This window comes from Balaenoptera physalus (assembly GCF_965194825.1).
Source record: "Balaenoptera physalus genome assembly, chromosome: 5".
In the NCBI taxonomy this organism is placed as follows: Eukaryota; Metazoa; Chordata; class Mammalia; order Artiodactyla; family Balaenopteridae; genus Balaenoptera; species Balaenoptera physalus.
The window spans coordinates 150523300-150542607 of record NC_138884.1 but is presented as its reverse complement, the minus strand read 5'-3'; the positions used below and the strand labels follow the sequence as shown (position 1 = coordinate 150542607).

General features: G+C 64.1%; 1 protein-coding gene and 1 long non-coding RNA gene across 2 annotated transcripts; one reads left to right on the top strand and one right to left on the bottom strand.

Annotated features, from left to right (window-relative positions):
- Positions 1-78: 78 nt before the first annotated feature.
- DGKQ (diacylglycerol kinase theta) lies at positions 79-12180 on the bottom strand. Its single transcript, XM_082462583.1, is given in 24 exon segments — positions 79-1335; positions 1337-1411; positions 1718-1870; positions 1952-2063; positions 2156-2302; positions 2417-2517; positions 2800-2978; positions 3072-3220; positions 3421-3572; positions 4958-5073; positions 5671-5709; positions 6092-6242; positions 6537-6598; positions 6726-6780; positions 6914-7004; positions 7091-7344; positions 7448-7548; positions 7648-7719; positions 7797-7950; positions 8330-8455; positions 8536-8621; positions 9037-9136; positions 9853-9932; positions 11749-12180. Coding segments are annotated over 24 exon segments (2877 nt in total). The 5' UTR covers positions 12047-12180; the 3' UTR covers positions 79-1311.
- Positions 9942-18864, top strand: LOC309661200. The gene is made up of 2 exons (XR_014263896.1): positions 9942-11499; positions 15500-18864. It is a non-coding gene; the product is annotated as an uncharacterized lncRNA (long non-coding RNA).
- The last annotated feature ends 444 nt before the right edge of the window (positions 18865-19308 follow it).

Genomic DNA, 19308 nt, shown 5'->3' with positions numbered 1-19308 from the left:
GGGCTGCCCAACCGGCCCCCACATCCCAGCCCTCCTCCCCCAACACACTGGCCTCAGGCACAGACGCAGGAGACGGCAGCAGGACAGGATGCCCAGACTATATTTGTCCCAGATATAAATTACGGTCACCTTCAGGTGATAAGTTACACATGAGGGAGGGGGTGCAGAGCGCGCACAGCCCCTCCGGGCGCACACACTCGCTTACACACAGAGGACACGTCCACCTGAACCACAATTTACAAGACAGTTCCTATCGACCAACGGGGCCCGCAAAGCAAAAGCTAATGCCGCCCCCCGGGACGCAAACCTGGGGGACACACACCAGCTACTAGAGGCACGTGGCGAGGACGGGCCGCCACCCACGGCTGTTCCGATGCACGTGTCTGGGCAGTTTTGGCACAAGCTTGGCGGGTACAAGGCTGGGCAGGGCCGTGTCCGAGGTTGAGGCCGAATGTCAGGGCAAGGCCACCACCCAGGGTGCGAGGGCCCAGCGGCAAGACAGCGCCAAAGGCAAAGAGACCAGACAATCAGGAGAGGGGCTTGTGGACCCTTCTCTGGGGCTTTGGGGGCTCCCAGGCAGCTGGGGTCGGGCTTTTCAGGGGGCCAAGTCGGGACTCTGGGCCGGCTAAACTCGGGGGCTCTGTGGTAGGGGCTCTGCGAGTGGCCCGCCAGACAGCCACGTCTGCATCCTGCGTCGCCAAGTCTCCACGTGGAGAAGCACGGAGACCATACGAGTCCCGTCTGCCCAGCAGCGGACACGGCACCCGTGTGCTGACTGTCGGCGAGTGGGAGGCCGAGTGCCGCGACGATCGTGTGCTGCGTCGACCTTGCTGATTAAAGCCGCTCCCGCTGCACGCTCTCCTCACTTCCTCCGGGCTCCCAGCCAGGCTCCTGCTACCTCCTGGGCACCACCTGGCCTCCTCGGGGCCCTCCCGTCCCAGCCCTGTCGCTCCGGGGCCACCAGCCAGGTTCCGGCTGGGCCGGCCAGACACCACCCGGGCCTGGAGAGGCATGTCCCCCAGGACAGCCCTCAGTGGAGAGGGGAGGCCAAAGAGCTCGTGGCCAGGGTGTCCCGTGTCTGTGCCGGGCAACCCCAGGGCCCAGGGAGCCAGCTGCCCTGTAGGAGCAGCCAGAGGGGCCCGGGGAGGAGTGCGTGCCCTCCAGGACAGTGGCCTGGGCCCCGGAGAGCCCCGTGCCCACCCATCACTGGTACAAAGTGCCCACTGCCCACCCAGCAGTTTGTGTGGCACGGGGACGGTCAGGGCTGTGGGCGAGTACACCCACCAGCGAGCGCTGCTCCAGGACCCGCCTCTACTTGGAGTCCCCCTCGGGCAGGCGCCCCATCTGCTCGCACATCCTTGGGGGTCCCCGCCTTCCTGGGCTTCTGCTTGGCCTTCCTGAGCATGTGGACCTGTCCCGAGACAGGCAAGGTCTGAGGGCTGTGCAATACTGCAGGCCACCTGGTGCCGGGTCCTAGGACGGCTGCTGCCATCTCAGCCCATCTTACAGAAGGGGAAAGAGCGGGGCATGCTGTGACCGCGGTTTGTGGGGAAGGGGCTCCCTAAGGGCTGGCTGGCCTCATCCAGCCCCATGACCTCCCCGAGTCAGGGAAGAACCAGCCGCAGCAGGACTGCCGGGCACCAAGGCCATGCCAGCCGCTCTGTGCAGCCGAGGCCTGCCGGCAGCAAGCCCCCTGCCCACCCCACGCCGGGCGTACCTTCGGGCCCGCGGCCGAGATGATCATGTGCCCGGGAGCCTGGACCCAGGGCTCGCCGTCCACTTGCACAGGGGTGGCCTTGAGGAGGGTGACACGGAAGTAGGACCCCTGGGCAATGCGGATGCCGGAGCGCAGCCCACCCTGGACCTGACCCTGGTTGGGGAGAGGGGGAGCCAAGCTCAGCGGGCCGCGGCGCCACAGCCCAGACCCCCGGTCCCCTGCCCCCGCGCTCACCATGTGCACGACGCCCGTCACCCCCACCACCTCCAGCAGCCCGTCATCCATGCGCGGCTTCTCGAATCTCGAGTCACTGTCGGAGCCCCACAAGTCGGCCCCCGAGCCCCAGCTGCACCAAGAGGGAGGGGCACACAGGTCAGAGGGAGGCCGGGCGGGAGGCTGGAGGGGAGCCGGGGCCCCGGGAGCCCCGCATGCGGGCACCTGGGGATGTTGATGAAGATGAGCCCCTCGATGCTGGGCAGCTCCACCTCCTGCTGTTCGGCCTGCAGCCGGAGCGCCCTGTGCAGGCCGCGGGGATGGCTGAGCTTCTGCAGCCCGGCCCGCACGTACACGCCCTTGTTGTGGAACCTGGCGGGGGACCTACAGTCACGGGGCGCCCCAGCCCCCGGCCACTGCTGGTGAACCCCCAGGAAGTACAGGGTCGCCAGGGCCAGCCCCACGCCCACCCCTGCCCCATGGCACCTGCTCGTGAACTTGCCGGGCTCTTCCTCTCGCGCCTGGTGGAAGTCCAGGCTTAGCTCCGCGTCGATGCCAATCCCACAGTAGTTACTCATGTGCACGATCTGAGAACAAGACGCGTTCTCCCTTGGCCCCGGTCGGCCCCCACCAGATGCTCCCCGCCGCCCCCGCAGTGGGCCTGGCCTCCTGTCACAGAGCTGCTCTGTCCAGTGACTGCCCCACACTCAGGTTCTGAGCCGGCCATCCTCAGGCCCGGCACCCGTGTCCACGAGGGGACAGCGCTGGCGCCAACGCCAAGGCATGGCTGGGACGAGGACGAACACCTGGACGGACGTGGTAGAGAGACACCCGCCGGGTGCCACACCCCCTCCCGGGCACACCGGTACCTTGGGGGGCTCTGCGTCTGCCACGCTGTTCTCCCCACCGCCGGCCTCATGAGCGTCCAGCAGGATGGTCCAGCGGTCCACGAGCACGGCGTCCGCCTCGTCCACTGACACCAGCACGGAGAACGGGTCCTCTCCACTGTAGCCCGCCCCCCAGCGGAGGACCCGGCCAAGGTCATTCCCTGGACACCGGCAAGACACACGCTGACTCTCCACGGCCACCCCACGCCCCGCCAAGCCGGGGCCCCATCCCCCAGCGTGCCAGCTGGCCCCACCTGTGCCCAGGGGCAGGATGGCCACGGCCGGCTCTGGGCAAGCCAGACGGTGCCGCATCTCCTCCAGGGCGGCAAGCACCCAGCCCACGGTGCCGTCCCCGCCGCACACCAGCACCCGGAAGCAGGGCACCTGGGAGAACACATGGAACCTGGCGGCAGGGAGACAGGACGTGTCCCGGCACTGGCCACGGCCGCGAACAAGCAGGGACAGGAGGTCACCCCCGGGGCAGGAGGGGCCGCAGCTCATCCCCACCCAGGGTGCCCTCGAGGCTTCCAACCCACCGAACCCCAACCTGTTCCTGCTGGCCGGGGGGCGGGCACGGGCAGGCACCCCTTCTGGCAGGCTCACCCGGGCAGCGGCCCCCCGTTGGTCAGCTCAAAGACCTGGTGGGGGTTGAGCAGCTTCCGGAAACTGCAGAGCAGGTCGCGGCCCTTGAGGCCTCCGCTTCTGGGGTTCACAAACACCAGCAGGGGGCGGCAGTCTGGGGGCAGCTTCAGGTGCTGACAGATGGGGCTGCGTTAGGGTGGGCTGGCCGGCCCCCGGAGACAGAGCCGGGCCTCCCCCAGCACGCGGCCTGGCAGTGGCAGCCCCTGACCCTCAGCCCACCTGCCTGAGCCAGTCTGGGGCCGGCCCCTCCAGAGAAAGGCCACACGGCCACCCCACCTCTCCACTGCCTGCTCGGGCTGCATCCCACAGCAGAAGGGGCGCCCACAGACCCCTGGCCAGTGGGGCAGGAAGACACTGGCCAGCCTGGAGCTCTGAGCACATCGGCCACGCCACAGCTGCCACGCCACGTGTCCTCAGACCACGCCCGCCGCCTGACCCACGTGGCCCACGAGCCTAGGCTGGAAGCCCACGCAGGACCCCGCCTGCCCCTCTCAGAGCCACCCCGCTGCCAGGCCCCCGCCCACCCACACGGCAGTCAGGAGGAGCAGCCCGACTCACAGGGCGGCCCCACACCTCCCCTGGGCCACGGGACAAAGCCCGCCCCCAAACACAACGGCAGAAACAGCGCCCGCGAGAGTGGGCAGGGAGCAGGGGTCCCCACGTGGTGAGGACGGGGGCTGGGGTCCCCGCGATGGGGGATGCTGGGTGACAGGAGACAAACAGGCGCAGACACAGCGGGCAGCGGCCGCACACGGGCTCGGCCGTGGCTCAAGGCCGAGGACACGCTGGGGTGACGTGTGAGCCACCGGGCCGAGCTGCCTGCGGGCACCACTTACCTGCTCACCCCAGGGCAGGCAGCTGCCGGGAGAGAGGAAGCGCGTGTCGGCCTCACCCACCCGTCTCTGCCCGTGGAGCCGGCGGAGGGGGACCCTGACCTGCGGTGGCCGCCCCCTTGTCTGGACGGTAGGACAGGGCAGCAGAAGCCTGAAGGCGTGGCCCGCCCAGGCACAGACCCTGAACTCGTTCTGCTCTAATTCTGCTGGGCCTGAACTGGGGTCAGGTCACCTCGGGGGCTCCTTGGGGGCCAGCAGGGCCAAGGAGCAGAAGCTGCTACTAGGGCACACAGCGCAGGGCGGGGCCTGGGGCACTGCTGGGGCTTTAGGACAGCCTCCAGGGTCAGGGAGCATCACCTACTGGCCGGAGGAGGCCCAGGGTGCGAGCAGGGCTCCAGAGGCCTCCAGGGCGGGAAAAGCGGGGCCAGGGCCCACGACCCTGCGAGGGCCGCACACACAGTCACAAACACAGGCCAGCCCTTAAGAGGCGGCCGCTGCAGGGCCAGTCAGCCAGCGTGCAGGCCTCTCACCATCGGACCTCGGGCCCCTCCCTCGGTGTGAATCAGCCGTGCACACCGACTCGGACTTTGCTCCAGCTGACCAAAAGTATTAGACAATCTGGCCGTGGAAGCTATGGCCCCAGGCCCCGCCCCGGCGCCACTCACCAGCACGTCCGGGAGCACCAGGGCGGTCAGCGGCCGGCCGTGCACAGCCGTGTCCCTGACCAGCATGTACAGCCGCTCGGCCTCCGCAAAGCAGGCCACGTCCAGCACCACGGCACCTGTGGCAGGTGGGCCGTGAGCTCGGTTACCTGTCCTGCCCCCACCCACACGGTGTCTGGGCTGGGGCCTCGCCTCCTCCCGCGGCCGAATGGCCCCCGTTCTGGCCACGGCCCACCTCAGGCCAGCCCGTCCCAAGGCGTCCCCGCAGTGCGTGACTCCCTCCCCCGGGGGGAGCCCCCAAGGACAGCTGGGCTCGGAGACAGGAGATGCCGGGTGGACAGAGCAAGGCCACCTGGAGGCAGGGTGGAGCAGACACGCACCCCCCAGGACCCGCGAGAGGCACGGAGCACGTTGGTAACTGCTATGGACCCACAGAGGGGAGTCGGGCCTCACAGTACTGTTCTCCCACTGGGGAGATCTGACGTTTCCCGCCATAAAAGACGGAACCCATGAGCACAAGAGGTTGTGGAGAAAGCATTCTCTGCACCTCAGTCACGTTTTAGCAAAAGCATCACAGCCGTGAACCAGGAAACGAAACACCACCGTTTCCCCGGCCCACGGGTCCTAAACAAGGCGGAGCAAGAGGGCACGGCTGCCCCACCTACCCCAGGGAGTGACCTTGGACCCAACCTGACCACAGCCCGTGGGCGGCTCACCTTGTGTGGAGTAGACGTGGCTCACGGACACGAGGCCAGCTGCAAAGACGGGGGGGCGGGGCGGCAGGCTGCAGTCGGACGCCAGGGACCTGCCCCCCAGGCCCCCGGCCCAGGGCCGCCATCCCAGGCAGCCCCACCCGGCCTCCCAGGCCAGGAATGAGTTCACACCACCCAACAGCGCAGCTCTCCCAGGAAGCGCCCCCCCACTCCAGAGGAGGTGATGGGGGCTGGGCCCCAGAGGTGAGGACAGAGACCCTCTGGGCCAGGAACCAGCTCGGCAAAGGCTCAGCCAGGGCTTGGGGGGCGCGGGGGAGCAGTGGGACGCAGCCCGGGCACGCAGCCCAGCCCGCACACCCGCCCTCAGGACGCCCGCCCTGCCCCCCACCCGGCCAAGCGCCCGGACCAGCCCAGGCAGTCGCACCTTTGCTGGCCACAGCCTCGTCCAGCAGACTGCTATACTCCTGGGGGGACCGGCCGGGGGGCAGACCACCCACGAACAGAGAGACACGTGGGGCCACCACTCTGCTCTCAGCCACGTAGAACCGCGTCTGGCTCATCTGCCGCAGGGACGTCTGCGGGGAGGGGGACCGCTGAGCAGAGCACTAGGGGACGGGCCTCCCCACCCCCCGTTCCACAAAGGGGGCCAAAGGGAAGACGCCCCGGGCTAAACGCCACCGAGATGGGAAAGGAGAGGAGAGGAAGGACACACGGAGAACTTGCGAAGAGGAGGCACTGCTGGCCGGGACGCTTAGCTGCCCGCCAGCATGGGCTTGTGTCCTACGGGCAGACAGACTCCCTCTCTACGAGGTAGAAGCCATGTCCAAAGGCCAGCCGTTCCCCAGGGGCCAGTGTCCACACCCACTCACCTGCCGGATCTCACGAAGCCGGTCAAGCAAGGGCTCCTCGTCCGCCAGCACCGTGCGCTGGACTGCAGAGTTGAGAGACACCACTATTAGCCCCAGGCCCTGCGGCCACCTCCAAAAGCACCTGCCCTGGGACCCCGGGCGCCTAGGGGTAGGACTGGTCAGGGTTTTGACTACAGGCTGCCCGCTCACCTTGCCTGCTGCCCATGAGTACCTCCACCAGCTGGAAGCTCTTCCGCCCCTCAGCCTGTTGGGGTGGAGTTCAGGGCATCAGGCCAGGACCAGCCCTAATGCCCACCCCACCCCACCCCACCCCACCCCGCCTCCCGAAGACCCACATGGGGCCACCACGCCAGGCAGGGCGGGCCCAGCACACATACCTGGCGTCCCAGCAGCGGGAGGACCTCCAGCACCACAGTCCGGGCTGTGCTCTGCGGCGTCACACAGATGGACACGTAGGCCACACCCACCCTGCAGGGGACAAGCTCAGGAGCTGGGGTCGCACAGCCCCCACCCCTCCCTCCCGCCGCGGACCCTACTGGGGACCTGGGTCTCACTTGAGCCAGGCAGGGTAGATCTTCAGGACCTCCTGGGTGCGGGGCAGAGCGCAAATGACCCAGGCCTCGGGAACGCGAATGGCGCTGGGAACGTCTCGGGCCCCTGGGCCTCTACTGCCTTCCTCCTGGGTGGTCCCACCACTCCAGACCTTTCCCGAGGCCCCGCTGTCGCCAGCCAGAGCGGGTGCGGGGAGCGCCTGCAGCTGGAAGCCCTGAGGGTCCTCCGTGATGTAGTAGGCCCGCAGCGCCGCCTCCTTAGAGGGGGGGTGGGGGTGGGCGTGAGCGGAGCCAGGCCACCGTGGGTTCCCGCAGCCCCCCAGGGACGGGCCTGCGAGGCAGCTGCGGGGTCCCTCTTACCAGCACCTCCTGACTCTTGGCCAGGCGGGGGACGGTGATGGCACGAAAGTAGTTTCGCTGCACTGCGTCGTTGCCGTCAAAGATCTTCAGAGTCTGCTTGCCTGGGCCACAGGGAAGTGGGTGCAAATTCGTGGAACGAGGCACGGGATGGGGGAACGGGGCATGGGATGGGGGGCTGGCCACAGCTAAGGGGCACTTACTGGACTCTAGTGCCATCACCTCTCTACCTGGGCCGGCGGGGGTGCTTCCGTCCACGCTGTCATCTCCCTCCCCTGTGGGACGGTCACAGCTGGCCTCAGTCAAGGCCCGGCCCCCACCCCAGACGCCCGCTCCCCGCCGCCCTGCTCACCCGGCTCTGGGGCCGCGCTCTCGGAGATCCGAAAGCAGTGCATCTTGCTGAAGTTGCGGGACAGCAGGCGCACGCACGCCGGCGGCAGGACCATGGTGCGCAGGCGCCCGAAAGTGCACTCGGGGGCGAGAGCCGCGGAGCAGACCGAGTGGGCCTGGGGGAGAGGGCACGGGCTCGAGCCTGGGGTCCTGGTACAGGAGAGGACCTGGGTCCAGGCCGGCCCTCAGTGATTCCCCGGGGGCCCACACTTAGCTCCCACGGGCCGGTGGCGCCACCCCCAACCAGAGAGCCCTGAGTCTCCCCTGCACAACCGAACCCCACCCCAAAAGCCGGAAAACATCCCGATCGAAACGAGCTGTCCCCAGGACCCAGGACCCCCGCCCCCCCATCCCGCTTTGCCACTGGACGATGCAGCCCGCCCCACAGGTCTTGGCCCCGACCTCCCTCCAGCCCCGCCCCCAGGACCCCCGCCCCCGCCTCACGCGGACCCGCGCCTCTCCCGCCCCGCCCCCAGGGCCTCCGCCCCGCCCCACCTGGACGCCGCACCACTCGCAGCGCACGCCGGCCAGTACTTCGGACGAGCCGCAAGTCTTTCGGCAGATCTCGCAGCGCGCGCCCGAGGGCAGATTTCCCTCGCGCCAGTGGTGGAGGTGCGTGTCCTGCGGAGAGGGCTGTCAGCAGGCTCGGCGCAGCCTCTCCCACCTCCCCGGCCCTCTGGCCCCCGGCCCAGCGCACTCACGTGGTCCCGGTGCCCGTCCTGGTGGCACTGGCGGCAGTCGCTGCAGGCGAAGGGCACACAGTCGGGGTGAACGTGCAGCTCACACACTGGGGGGCGGGCAGGGTTAGGGGTCTGTCGCCGCTGCCCACCGACCCTGCCAGACCCCTTCTCGCCGGCCTCTCTGCTCCCGTCTGGGGCCGCCCCTCCCCTGACCGCACATTCTTTAACCTTTTGGGGTACGACGTGCGAGACAGGAGCAGTCCCCCCTCCCTCGGCGTGATGGGGACCAGCTTCTCCGCTTCTCTCCCCTCCGGGCCCACCTCAACACGCAGCCTGCGCCCCTGCGGTCCCCTGCACCCGCCTCCCCGCCTCCCCGCGCGGGCAGCTCCAGAATCCCCGAACCCCACCCTAGAGCTACCGCCTGACCGCAGGGAGGGCTGGGCCACCCTGGGCAGCAGAGGCCAGGTCCCTGGTGAGGAGGGAGTTAGACCCCAGAGGAGCCAGGCAGGCTCCTGGCGGTACCTTCGCAGCGAACCCCGGGTGCCTCCAGGCCCTTTCGGCACACGGCGCAGAACCTGCGCTTGTAGAGCCCCCGGGGGCCGAAGCAGTGGGCCACCGGGACCTGGAAGGAGCAGAGCTCGGCCTCAGCCTGGGCCCTAAGGCCTGGCAACCGGGTCCCCAAGCCCCACTTCCTCTCTGTCCCAGGGAGCTCCCATCAGCAGCCCTGGCCACCTGCCTGACCGCTATACACCCCTCAGTCCTCCCGAGCACGATTAACAGGATGCTGTGTGTGCCTCAGCCCCTCGGTGCTCCCAAGGGGTCCTGCTGGGGACTGCCCTGCATGCTGACCTCCCCATTCCCTGTGCAGGACCAACTCAGGGCTGCCTGGGCCGTGATCTCAGACAGCCCCCTCTGCAGCTCAGGCCCCAGCTGGTCCTGCCCAGGCCTGATCCAGCTGCACAGGTGCTGACCCCTCCCCCAGGCCTATTCCCCTCCGTGGTACATTTCGGGCCACCCGGATAAAGTACAGGTGGAGGAGGCCCACCAACAGGCAGGAGGGGCAGTGCTGGGTATCAGGGACCCTGGAGAAGACAGGGTCAGAACCATCGGGAAGTGAGGCCCAGCTGCTGCCCTGGGAGGGGCTCACAGGCAGGGATGCAGTCTGCAGCTCAGGGACCCAGACCAGCACAAGGGAACACTCCCACCCCAGCCCCCCAGTGCTTGGGCCACTGCCCACCCCATCCGACATGCCGGCCTGACTCCTCACCACAAAAGCTGGCCTCCCTGACCCTCCGCACCCTCCCCCCGAAGGTGCAGTAGCCCAAGCTCCATACGTACGCGGACCAGGCTGGGTGCCACGCTCGTACACGGGGTCTTCACGTGCTTCAGGCACTTCTCGTGTGACATGAAGTTGCAGACTATGGGAATGAGAGCCCCGTGAGTTGGCCCCTGTCCTGCCCAGGAATCAAAAGACCCCAGGTCTTGGCACGCGGGAGGGAGGCCGCAGCCAGTGGGACCGCCAAGGGCCGTGGTAGGGTGCCAGCATTCTGTGACGGGGCAGATAGCCTATCACAGTGGGCCCACCCTCCCAAAACTTCCTAACCCTAACCCTAGTCATAGGGGTAGGGAGAGGGCATGGAGACAACCTGACCCTCTGTCCCACCCCAAAGAGCCCAGAGCGGGGAGCAGGGCCCTGGTGGCTCTGACCATCCTGGATGACGGTGTGTTCTGGTGTCCCAAGAGTCCCCCGTCCAGTGCCCTATACACACACGCACACACAGGCCCAGTTCTTTCAAGTCTCTGCTGGGGGGGGGGGCGCAGGCGGGCACTTGGCCAGCTCCTGCACCTCTACCTACCCCCTACACCAGCTTCACCAGGGACACCCTTCCCTCACTCCCCACAACTGCATACACCCCTAATTACCCCTCCCACGTACGATGTGCCTGCCCAGACCACAGCCAGTCTGTGATAGACCAGGATCCCCCCAGCCCCCCGAGGCAGGCAGGGTGGCTGGCCCAGTGAGGGCTGCACCTGCCCCCGCCCAGGGAGTAGACAGCCCAGAGGCTCCAACAGTGGTGAGCTATGCTCACAAGGCCCACAGGGGCAGCAAGGGGGCACCCTACCCATCCTGGGGAGGCATGGGGCCGGGTGAGGCACCCAGCCCGGCTCGGCTGCGGGCAGGCGGCACCCAGCTTCCTCCTCTGACCCATGCAGATGGTCCCTGCTCCCCCCACATGCTGGGTGCACCCTGGCAGGGGAAGGGGCTCTTCCTCCCATGCCCTTGTCAGGCCCCTCTGCTTGCCGAGGTCACCAGCTCATTCTCCAGAGTTGGGGAGAATGTCCGCACAGCTGCCCAGTGAAGGCCTCCACATCACCCCCATTTCCCTTCCATGAGCTTCTTCGCCCCTCAGACCTAGTGCGCACCTTCAAGAGGCCATACCCACGAGGGGGACCTGCCACTTCCCCCGGCAGAAGGCATCCTGTGTGAGGCGCCCGGTCTCCTCTGCAGGATCCAGCCTGAGTGCTCCGTCTGTCCCCAGAGCCAAAGGCCTGTCTCCCTGAGCAGGGCAGAGGCTCCCCGCCCCATCCCCTGCGGAAATGAGCAGGACTAGAAGAGCCGACCCTGGAAGCACACGTGTCAGCTGCCCAGGAGCCAGAGGAGGGAGGGCCTCCTCACCCAGCCAGGCCGGCTTGGCAGCGGGGTGTGAGCCCTGTTGGGGCATGTCACACTCGGGGTGGCAGGCCTGGCCCAGCTCTCTGGGAGTCTGAGCCTGGGCAGCGCCAGCACTCAGACCCTGTGGGCAGCAGTGTGCACCCAGGAGAGAATGGACCAGCACCAGCCCAGGGGAGCCAGTGGCCGAGGCCAGCCCTGCCTGGCCACACTGCTGCCCCTTGCACCTGCTCAGGGTTGGCTGGCCTCATCCCCAGTCACTGCACCTGCCCTGCGCAGCCGCGACGTTCTTCCCCCACTGGATCCCAAGCCAGGTGAGGGCGCCTAGGGAGCAGATCTTTCCACCGTCCTGGGGGAGGGGCCGCGGCCACTGGACGCCCCCAGACCCCCGCAGGAGCTGGTCCACATCACCTCCACGGGGAGGTCTGGGCCTGGCACACCCCTGCCCCGAGGGGCAAGGGGCTCTATCCTGGGGAGGCCATTGCTGGAAGTGCAGAGGTCAGAGGTGAGGTGCCCGTTCTGGCCCAGGTACTGGGGTCTGCGATGGGGTCGCGGGCGCTCACCGTCACACAGGATGCCGGCCAGCCCCCAGATGAAATCGGAGCAGAGGTGGCAGAAGGTGGGCTTGGTGAGCGTCACCTTCCTGAAGCTGTGACTCGGCGAGGCGGGGCCCAGGGGCCTAGCGCCCGCCCGCTCCGGCCCCGACCCTGGCCCGGACCCCGGCCCCGACCCTGGCCCGGACCCCGGCCCCGACCGCGAGCGGCTTCCGGCGCCCAGCTCCGGGCTGGAGGTCGGGCTGCCCTGGCGCGGGGAGCCGCCGCCAAGCCAGGCGCGGGCCCCGGGCTCGGCCGCCGCCGCCATCCCCGGCCAGGGCAGCCCGAGCCCCAGTGGAGGACGACTGCGGGATCAGCGCTGCGGGCAAGAGGGGCAGCCGTCCCCAGCTGTGCCCTGCGGTCCGCGCTGTGCTTCCGACTGCGCCTGCCGTCACTGCGCAGGCGCGCACCCGCGGGGCGGGGTCTGGGGCGGGGTCCCGGCCCTTGGGCGGGGCCGGGGTGGGGCCTGCGGGATGGGGGCGGGGCACGAGCGGGGCGGGCCTGCGGAGCAGTGGGTGGGCCGAGGTCCTAGGTCTGAGCTCCGCGGCCTCCCGGGCAGGTGGATGGGTCCGGTGGCCCGACGAGGTCCGGTGGCCGGACGAGGCAGGCACACGACCTGCAGACACCGACGCGAAGTGTTTGCACCTGCGGCGCCCGGGCACGCGCCTGCGCAGACGGACGCCTCCTTCGTGGCCCCGGGATCCCGTTCGCGGCCCGCGGTTGCTCAGGGCGACCCGGCAAACGTGCGGCACTGCCCCAGGTCCCCAGAGTGGGGTCTGGAGGCCAGGCCCTGCCCTCGGGAGCCCCCGTCTGGAGTCAGAGGGGCGGGGAAGGGTTTGGGGTCTCGGGGTGGGGGGGGTCCCAGGGTGAGGTCCGGGGAGGAGCCAGGCCCTCTGGGCCCCAGTCTGGGCGTCCATGGTGGAGGAGGAAGGCAATGGAGATGGCTCTGGGGCTGGGACGGCCTGTCTGCCCTGTGTGCTCCCACCAGCCGTGCATGGGCGGCTCAGTCTGCGGGGTCTTCGGACGCGTGGACCCTGCCCCGCCGCGAGCAACCCCAGGCGCCCGGCCCCTGTCCTCACCACAGACGGGGTGGTTCCTTTCAGGAGGAGCTCCCTCCCATCATCTCTCACTTGGGAAGCCCGAGGGGCTGGCATCCTTCCCTGCGGGCCCCGACCTCGTGGGCGACCTAAAGCGACCCCACCCCGGGCCTCCCGGACCCTTCCCCGCTGTGAAAGACCCGCCCCCACCGCACTCCCAGGGAAGGCAGTGAATCCAGCCCTTGCCCTGCCCACCAGCGTTGTCTCGAGGACGTGTGGGGGTCGCGTCCACGCAGGTCACCCTGCCCCATCGCCCGACAGCGCTCCGGGGTCCCCGCCCCTGTGGGCCTGACCGCGGATTGTAATGCGCGTCGCCGAGCCGGGCGTCGTGGGCCAAGGCGCTGCCGGGGGACCTGCCTGATCCCTGCTGCGTCGTTGTGGGCTGCCCTCCCTCGAGACAGGCCCCGACAAGGCAGGGTGAGCAGGGGCTGCAGAGCCCCAGAGGAGGAGGAGAACGGGGCAGGGGACACAACCAGGGGAGGATACTGTCCTGGGGAGGGCGTAGTAGGGAGGAAATGCCTGGAAGTGTGTTAGGCCTGCTGGGAGGAGCTGCGGAGGCAGGAGAGAGGGAGGGCGGGGCCGGGGCCGGGCCCAAAGACCGGAGCCAACCCCTGAGGGTGGGGGAGACTCAGCCCCCAATCCTGTTGGAGCACCGGCTGTGCACCGGGGCGCTGGGCTGGCACCCTTGCCCACCCTGGGGCTGAGTTCTGGGGCGGACAGACAAGCGCAAACTGAAAAATAAGGCGGGAAACGCCACTTGGTATCTCAGTGCCTGGCCGTGGACGGAAGGAGCCAGGACTGAGCTACCAGGAGGACAAACATCCAAACAGGGGAAATGGGGTGCAAAGCCCTGGGACGGTGATGGTGGAAAGGCAAGGACATCCCCTCGCCTGGGGCTCCCCAGATGGGCCCCTGTGCCCTGGAGCATTTAGCTCGCTGCCAGCCCCCTCCCTCCTCCCCACGCCCTGAGGCCACAGGGCCCTGACTGCCCACACTCCTCCTCCTCTCCTCAGCAACCCCCAGCCAGCCCCAGGCCAACCTGCTTCTTGGCCCCGGGAGGGTTGTGACCCAGCCATGGTGCCTGTAAGAAGCAGAGGTTTCTATTGAAGCCCACTCCCCATAATCCAAACCAGCTGACTTCTAAGGACGCAGGATTTCAGGACATGTCTAACATCTGGAAAAGAAAAATCCACGTCTGACCATTTCTGCAGACTTTAACTGCTTTCTGATCCAGCATAGTAACTAAAATGGCAAACATACTTCCACCAAACCGTCCCCTGACCTCTTTGGAATACCTTCCAAAATAATTAGCAGCTTCTAGATGAAGCTTAATCTAAACCTCTGCTTGGGACACATAACAAAATTCCAGACAGGCAGCTTAAACAACAGACATTTATTTATCTTGGTTCTGGAGTCTGGAAGTTGGAGATCAGGGTGCTAGTGTGGTTGGTTCTGGTGAGGGCCCGCTTCCTGGCCTGCAGACACCATCTTTTGGCTGTGCTGGCACATGGGGGTGGGGACACTAATCCCATCATGGGGCCCCACCCTCACGACCTCATCCAACCCTAATTATCCTCAAAGGCCCACCTCCAAATGCCATTACATGGGGGCTAGAGTTTCAGCATATTAATCAGTGGGAGAATCAATGTTGTTTAAGCCACCCAGCTTGTGGTGCTTTGTGTGGGAACCCAGGCAAACTAATGTACACACAGACCTGCCAGCCTGCCTGGAAGGCCCAGAAACAGCCAGTCTTGCATTATTTGGTGACTGGCCTGTGTCACCCAACGTTTTGTCTTGAGTTCCACTGAGGGTCTTTTTGTTGCTGCTCAGGTCACGGGCATGTAAGGGTCTGGTCCGCTGTAGGGGTCCTGCCTCTCAGTCCTTCTGCACCAGCGGGCTTGGGTGTTGGTGCCAGACTTTGGCTGTTATGGAAAATGCTTCTGGGAACATTCTCGTCCATGTGTTTGGATACCACACATACATGTCCTTGTGTCTGCTGAAGTAGGACGTGCTATGTTCACTTGTAGAAGATAATGCCAAACAGTTTTCCAAGAATCCACACAAAAATAAAAGTTCATACTTCCACCAGCAATGCGGAAGACTTTTGCCAACCCTGGACACTAACAGTGTCACAATTTCAGCCTTTCTGGTAAGGATGCAGAGATGTCTGTGTGGCTTTGGCTCTTGTCCGGTGGCGGTGGGGAGAGAGGCCTGCAGCTCGTCCTGGATCTGTCTGTCATCTGCAGCTCTTCCTGTGAGGCTTGGTTAGATGTCTTGGTCACCTTTCTTTTTTTTTTTTTTTTAATTTATTTATTTTTGGCTGTGTTGGGTCTTCGTTTCTGTGCGAGGGCTTTCTCTAGTTGTGGCAAGCGGGGGCCACTCTTCATCGCGGTGCGCGGGCCTCTCACTATCGCGGCCTCTCTTGTTGCGGAGCACAGGCTCCAGACGCGCAGGGTCAGTAGTTGTGGCTCACGGGCCCAGTTGCTCCGCGGCATGTGGGATCTTCCCAGACCAGGGCTTGAACCCGTGTCCCCTGAATTGGCAGGCGGATTCTCAACCATTGCACCACCAGGGAAGCCCTTGGTCACCTTTCTATTGAGCGTCTTTTTCTTATTGATTTGCAGGAGTTCTTTATGTATTCTGGAGGTGATTCTTTTATTGGTTACAGTCAATTGTCAGTATTCTCAAAGTCATGCTCTATGTGGTCTCCGCAAACTCTCACCCACGGCTCCTGGGGAAACAACGGCTGCTTCCTGCCAGCCTCTCGTCACGGCGTTTTCCCCGATGAGTCAACACAAAAAGACCACTTAGTGAACAGACACCATCGTTGGCTCGTTAAGCACCGACCCGGCCGACAGCGCTGTCCCTCGGCCTGGACGGAGCTCGCCCGGCACACGGGTTCCTCCGCGGGGCACGTCCCGGCCTCCCGCGCTCAGGACTCTGGATGTGACGAGCCCTGGGCCGGGGGCCACGGAAGCCGCAGAATCACCACCGAAAGCACAAGAGCGGAAACGCGGCACCGAAGGGGCAGGAAGAGGGCTCGCTCACGGGTGAGCAGAAGCAAGAAGGCAGGGCCCGTCGCCGCTGCTCCGTGCACGTCCATCTGCGGACAGCCTCGAAGGCGCCGCGAGCGTTGACGACGGTGGGACAAGCGGGTCTTCGCGAACAGGCGGACTCGCAAAGACAGGCTCCGTGAATATTGGGAGGGACCGTGTCTGCATCCCCCCCGCACCTGGCTGGTCCTGCCACCCGCTCAGCGGTGGCTCTTGGTGAAGGCCTCCTTTGTTTCCTCTCGGCCAGCTGGGCAGCCCTTTCCCTTCTGGGGAGGGCCTTTGAGCCCTGCTCCACGAGCACCTGCCGCCCTGAGACGGCGAAGACGCCCGAGTCTCAGGAAGAGGGCGGCGTGCTGTGCGGCCTCAGGCGCGTCTCCACTTGTCCGATGTACCACCAGGTAAATGTGGGGCTGGGCCTGCCCAGGTGTGGGGCAGCCTGAAGTCAATGGGACTCTTTTTAAGAAAAAATGCAGAATTATTTTGATAAAATTAGAAACACACTTATTCAGAATGAGAGAAAAAAATCACAACAAATTAAGCATGAAAAATATCGATAAATGGCACAAACATCACACAATCTAGAAAAAGCCCACACCTTTTATTCATAACTGCCTGCTACTCCGCTGTGATTCTTTTTTCATCCACGTTCTTAAAAAATTTTTTGTCCTTGCTGCGTGGCTTGTGGGATCTTAGTTCCCCAACCAAGAATTGAACCCGGGCCCTCGGCAGTGAAAGCCCAGAGTCCTAACCACTGGACCGCCAGGGAATTCCCTCATCTACATTTTAAATTGTCTCTTTTTATAACAATTTTGCAATATCATTGTCCAGGGAGAAAAGAAAAAGATAATTTAGTCCCTCCAGCATAACTGATTGAAAAAAATTGTCACTGTTATTTTACAAGACTTTCTGCTTGACAACTAGTTACTGGTTGTATCGCATACATTGTTAGGACTACTGTCACAGCTGGAGAGAACGTCGTCAAGTTTCTTCCATAAGCTGGGAAGCCTCAGGGTCGTGTGCTTTTCCTGGGCCATGACTAATCTAAAATGTCCCTGCTGATCTGACGAAGCTTCTTACATCATGTCCTTGTCACACTGGCTGTTAGGGTCCACGTTATCTTGTCAATGTCAGCGTTTCCGGTTAAATCAGCGGATGTTTAATCCTTTTCCAAGTTAGGGTGATTCACTCCTTCCTCCTGGTTAGTTGCCACGGGTGTTCCTGGAAGCTGTTTTCTACGCCAGGATGTTTGGCAGTAACTTCCTAACCAAGTGGCTGGGGAGGGCGTGGTGTTCTCCACTGACCCCCAACCCATGTTCCCGCAACTTAACTTCCCCTTGGCCAGATCTCGAGAGTGCCACCCCCGGCACCACCCCAGCCAGAGGGGAAGTGTGATGGGGGACCTGAGAGAGTGTGGGAACTGCTGTGGTCACTTTGTCTTCATTTAGCAAATGTTACAAAACCTTCTGGGCAGATGAAGGCCCTGTGTGAACCCAGGCGACTGCATGGACCCATGGCCTCCCTGTGGTGCCTGTGTCCATCTGTGCCCAGGGCCCCACTGTCCCCACCGCTCTGGCGCTATAGCCCCTGTCTCCATAGCAGAAGCCCCTGCGCGTGTTCAAGGTGTGGGCGGGACCACATTCCCTCCACGAGGGCTGCTGGCCTCCAGCTTCTAGAGCCACGTTCCTGGCATTCCTGAGCAGCACTGCACCTTTGTTCTAAAATTTGTGCCCAGGGGACTTCCCTGGTGGCACAGTGGTTAAGAATCCGCCTGCCAATGCAGGGGACACGGGTTCGAGCCCTGGTCCGGGAAGATCCCACGTGCCGTGGAGCAACTAAGCCCGTGTGCCTAGAGCCCGTGCTCCGCAACAAGAGAAGCTACTGCAATGAGAAGCCCGCGCACCGCAACGAAGGGTAGCCCCCGCTCGCCCAACTAGAGAAAGCCCGCGTGCAGCAACGAAGACGCAATGCAACCAAAACTAAATAAATGAATTTATAAAAAATAAATTAATTAATTAAATTAAATAAAATTTGTGCCCAGGATTTGTTTTAATCAGATATGGTAAGATGACAGAAACGGAGACAACTGCCTTTGAAGGAAGAACTTTTTTTTTTCAGTTTTTATTTATTTATTTTTACATCTTTATTGGAGTATAATTGCTCTACAATGGTGTGTTAGTTTCTGCTTCATGACAAAGTGAATCAGCTATACATGTACATATATCCCCATATCCCCTCCCTCTTGCGTCTCCTTCCCACACTCCCCATCCCACCCCTCTAGGTGGTCACAGAGCACCGAGCTGATCTCCCTGTGCTATGCGGCTGCTTCCCACTAGCTACCTATTTTTACATTTGGTCGTGCGTATATGTCCATGCCACTCTCTCATTTCTTCCCAGCTTCCCCTCCCCCCCACACCGTGTCCTCAAGTCCATTCTCTACGTCTGCCTTGAAGGAAGAATTTATTATTCACATTTCTCAAGAGAAGGGGCCACCACGTCAGGAGCATCGGTTTGGGTCAGGAGGCAGAAGCAGAAGTGAAGAGAACGTGGCCCAGAGCCTTAACTGGGGCTTTCGCAGGAAGGAGTGGGTGAGGCAGCACAGGTACACACGGCAAGTTTAGGACTGGACCGTTGGAATAATTCTGGCAGGCCTGAGCGCTAGGGGCAGGGCTGCTTGTACAGTGCCCAGCCCCGGGGAGGTCTGGGGCAGGGGGCACGTCGGCACGGGGGGTGAGAGTGGCTGAGGGGCTGGTTGGGCTGTGGGCTCTGGGCCGGTTCACCGTGGGGAGGCTCTGCACTGGGAGGGCTGTCTCTCCAGGACCAAGGCCCCAAATGCCAGAGCGCCAAGAACACAGAAAACAAGCGAATACAGCCAATACAGCCAAAGACAGATATGGCGGGGGGCGGAGAGAAGGAAACCGTTCTTCCCTGCTTAGAGATACAGGCCAGGTTTTATTTGAGAAAAAACAGGCTTTTGTTTAAGGGAAGGAAGAGGGAGAAAGATTGATGGTGCTGCCAGCAGGGCCCCTGGTCCTCTTACCAGCCAGAGACAGGGACGAAAAGCCTAAAAGAAAAATAAATGAAGAAATAAATGAAGAGGGAGAAAAGGATGAAAGAAAAAACCAATATAAGGGCATAGAGGGGAGAAAATAAGGCCTAGTTCTGCCCGTTCTTTTCCCTGTAAAAGTTAAGGGTCCCTCACGGTGGAAAACCACACCGTGCAGCTGTGGTCCCACTGTTAGGGCTCCACACTGGAAATCCAACACCGCTAACACCACGGCCTCCACCGACCAGCGGCGACCAGACACTTTGCTCAGTGGGTGCCTCTCCCCACCGTTGGCTCCACCCCGAACGGACGGCCACGCCTCTCCAGGCCACCCCGG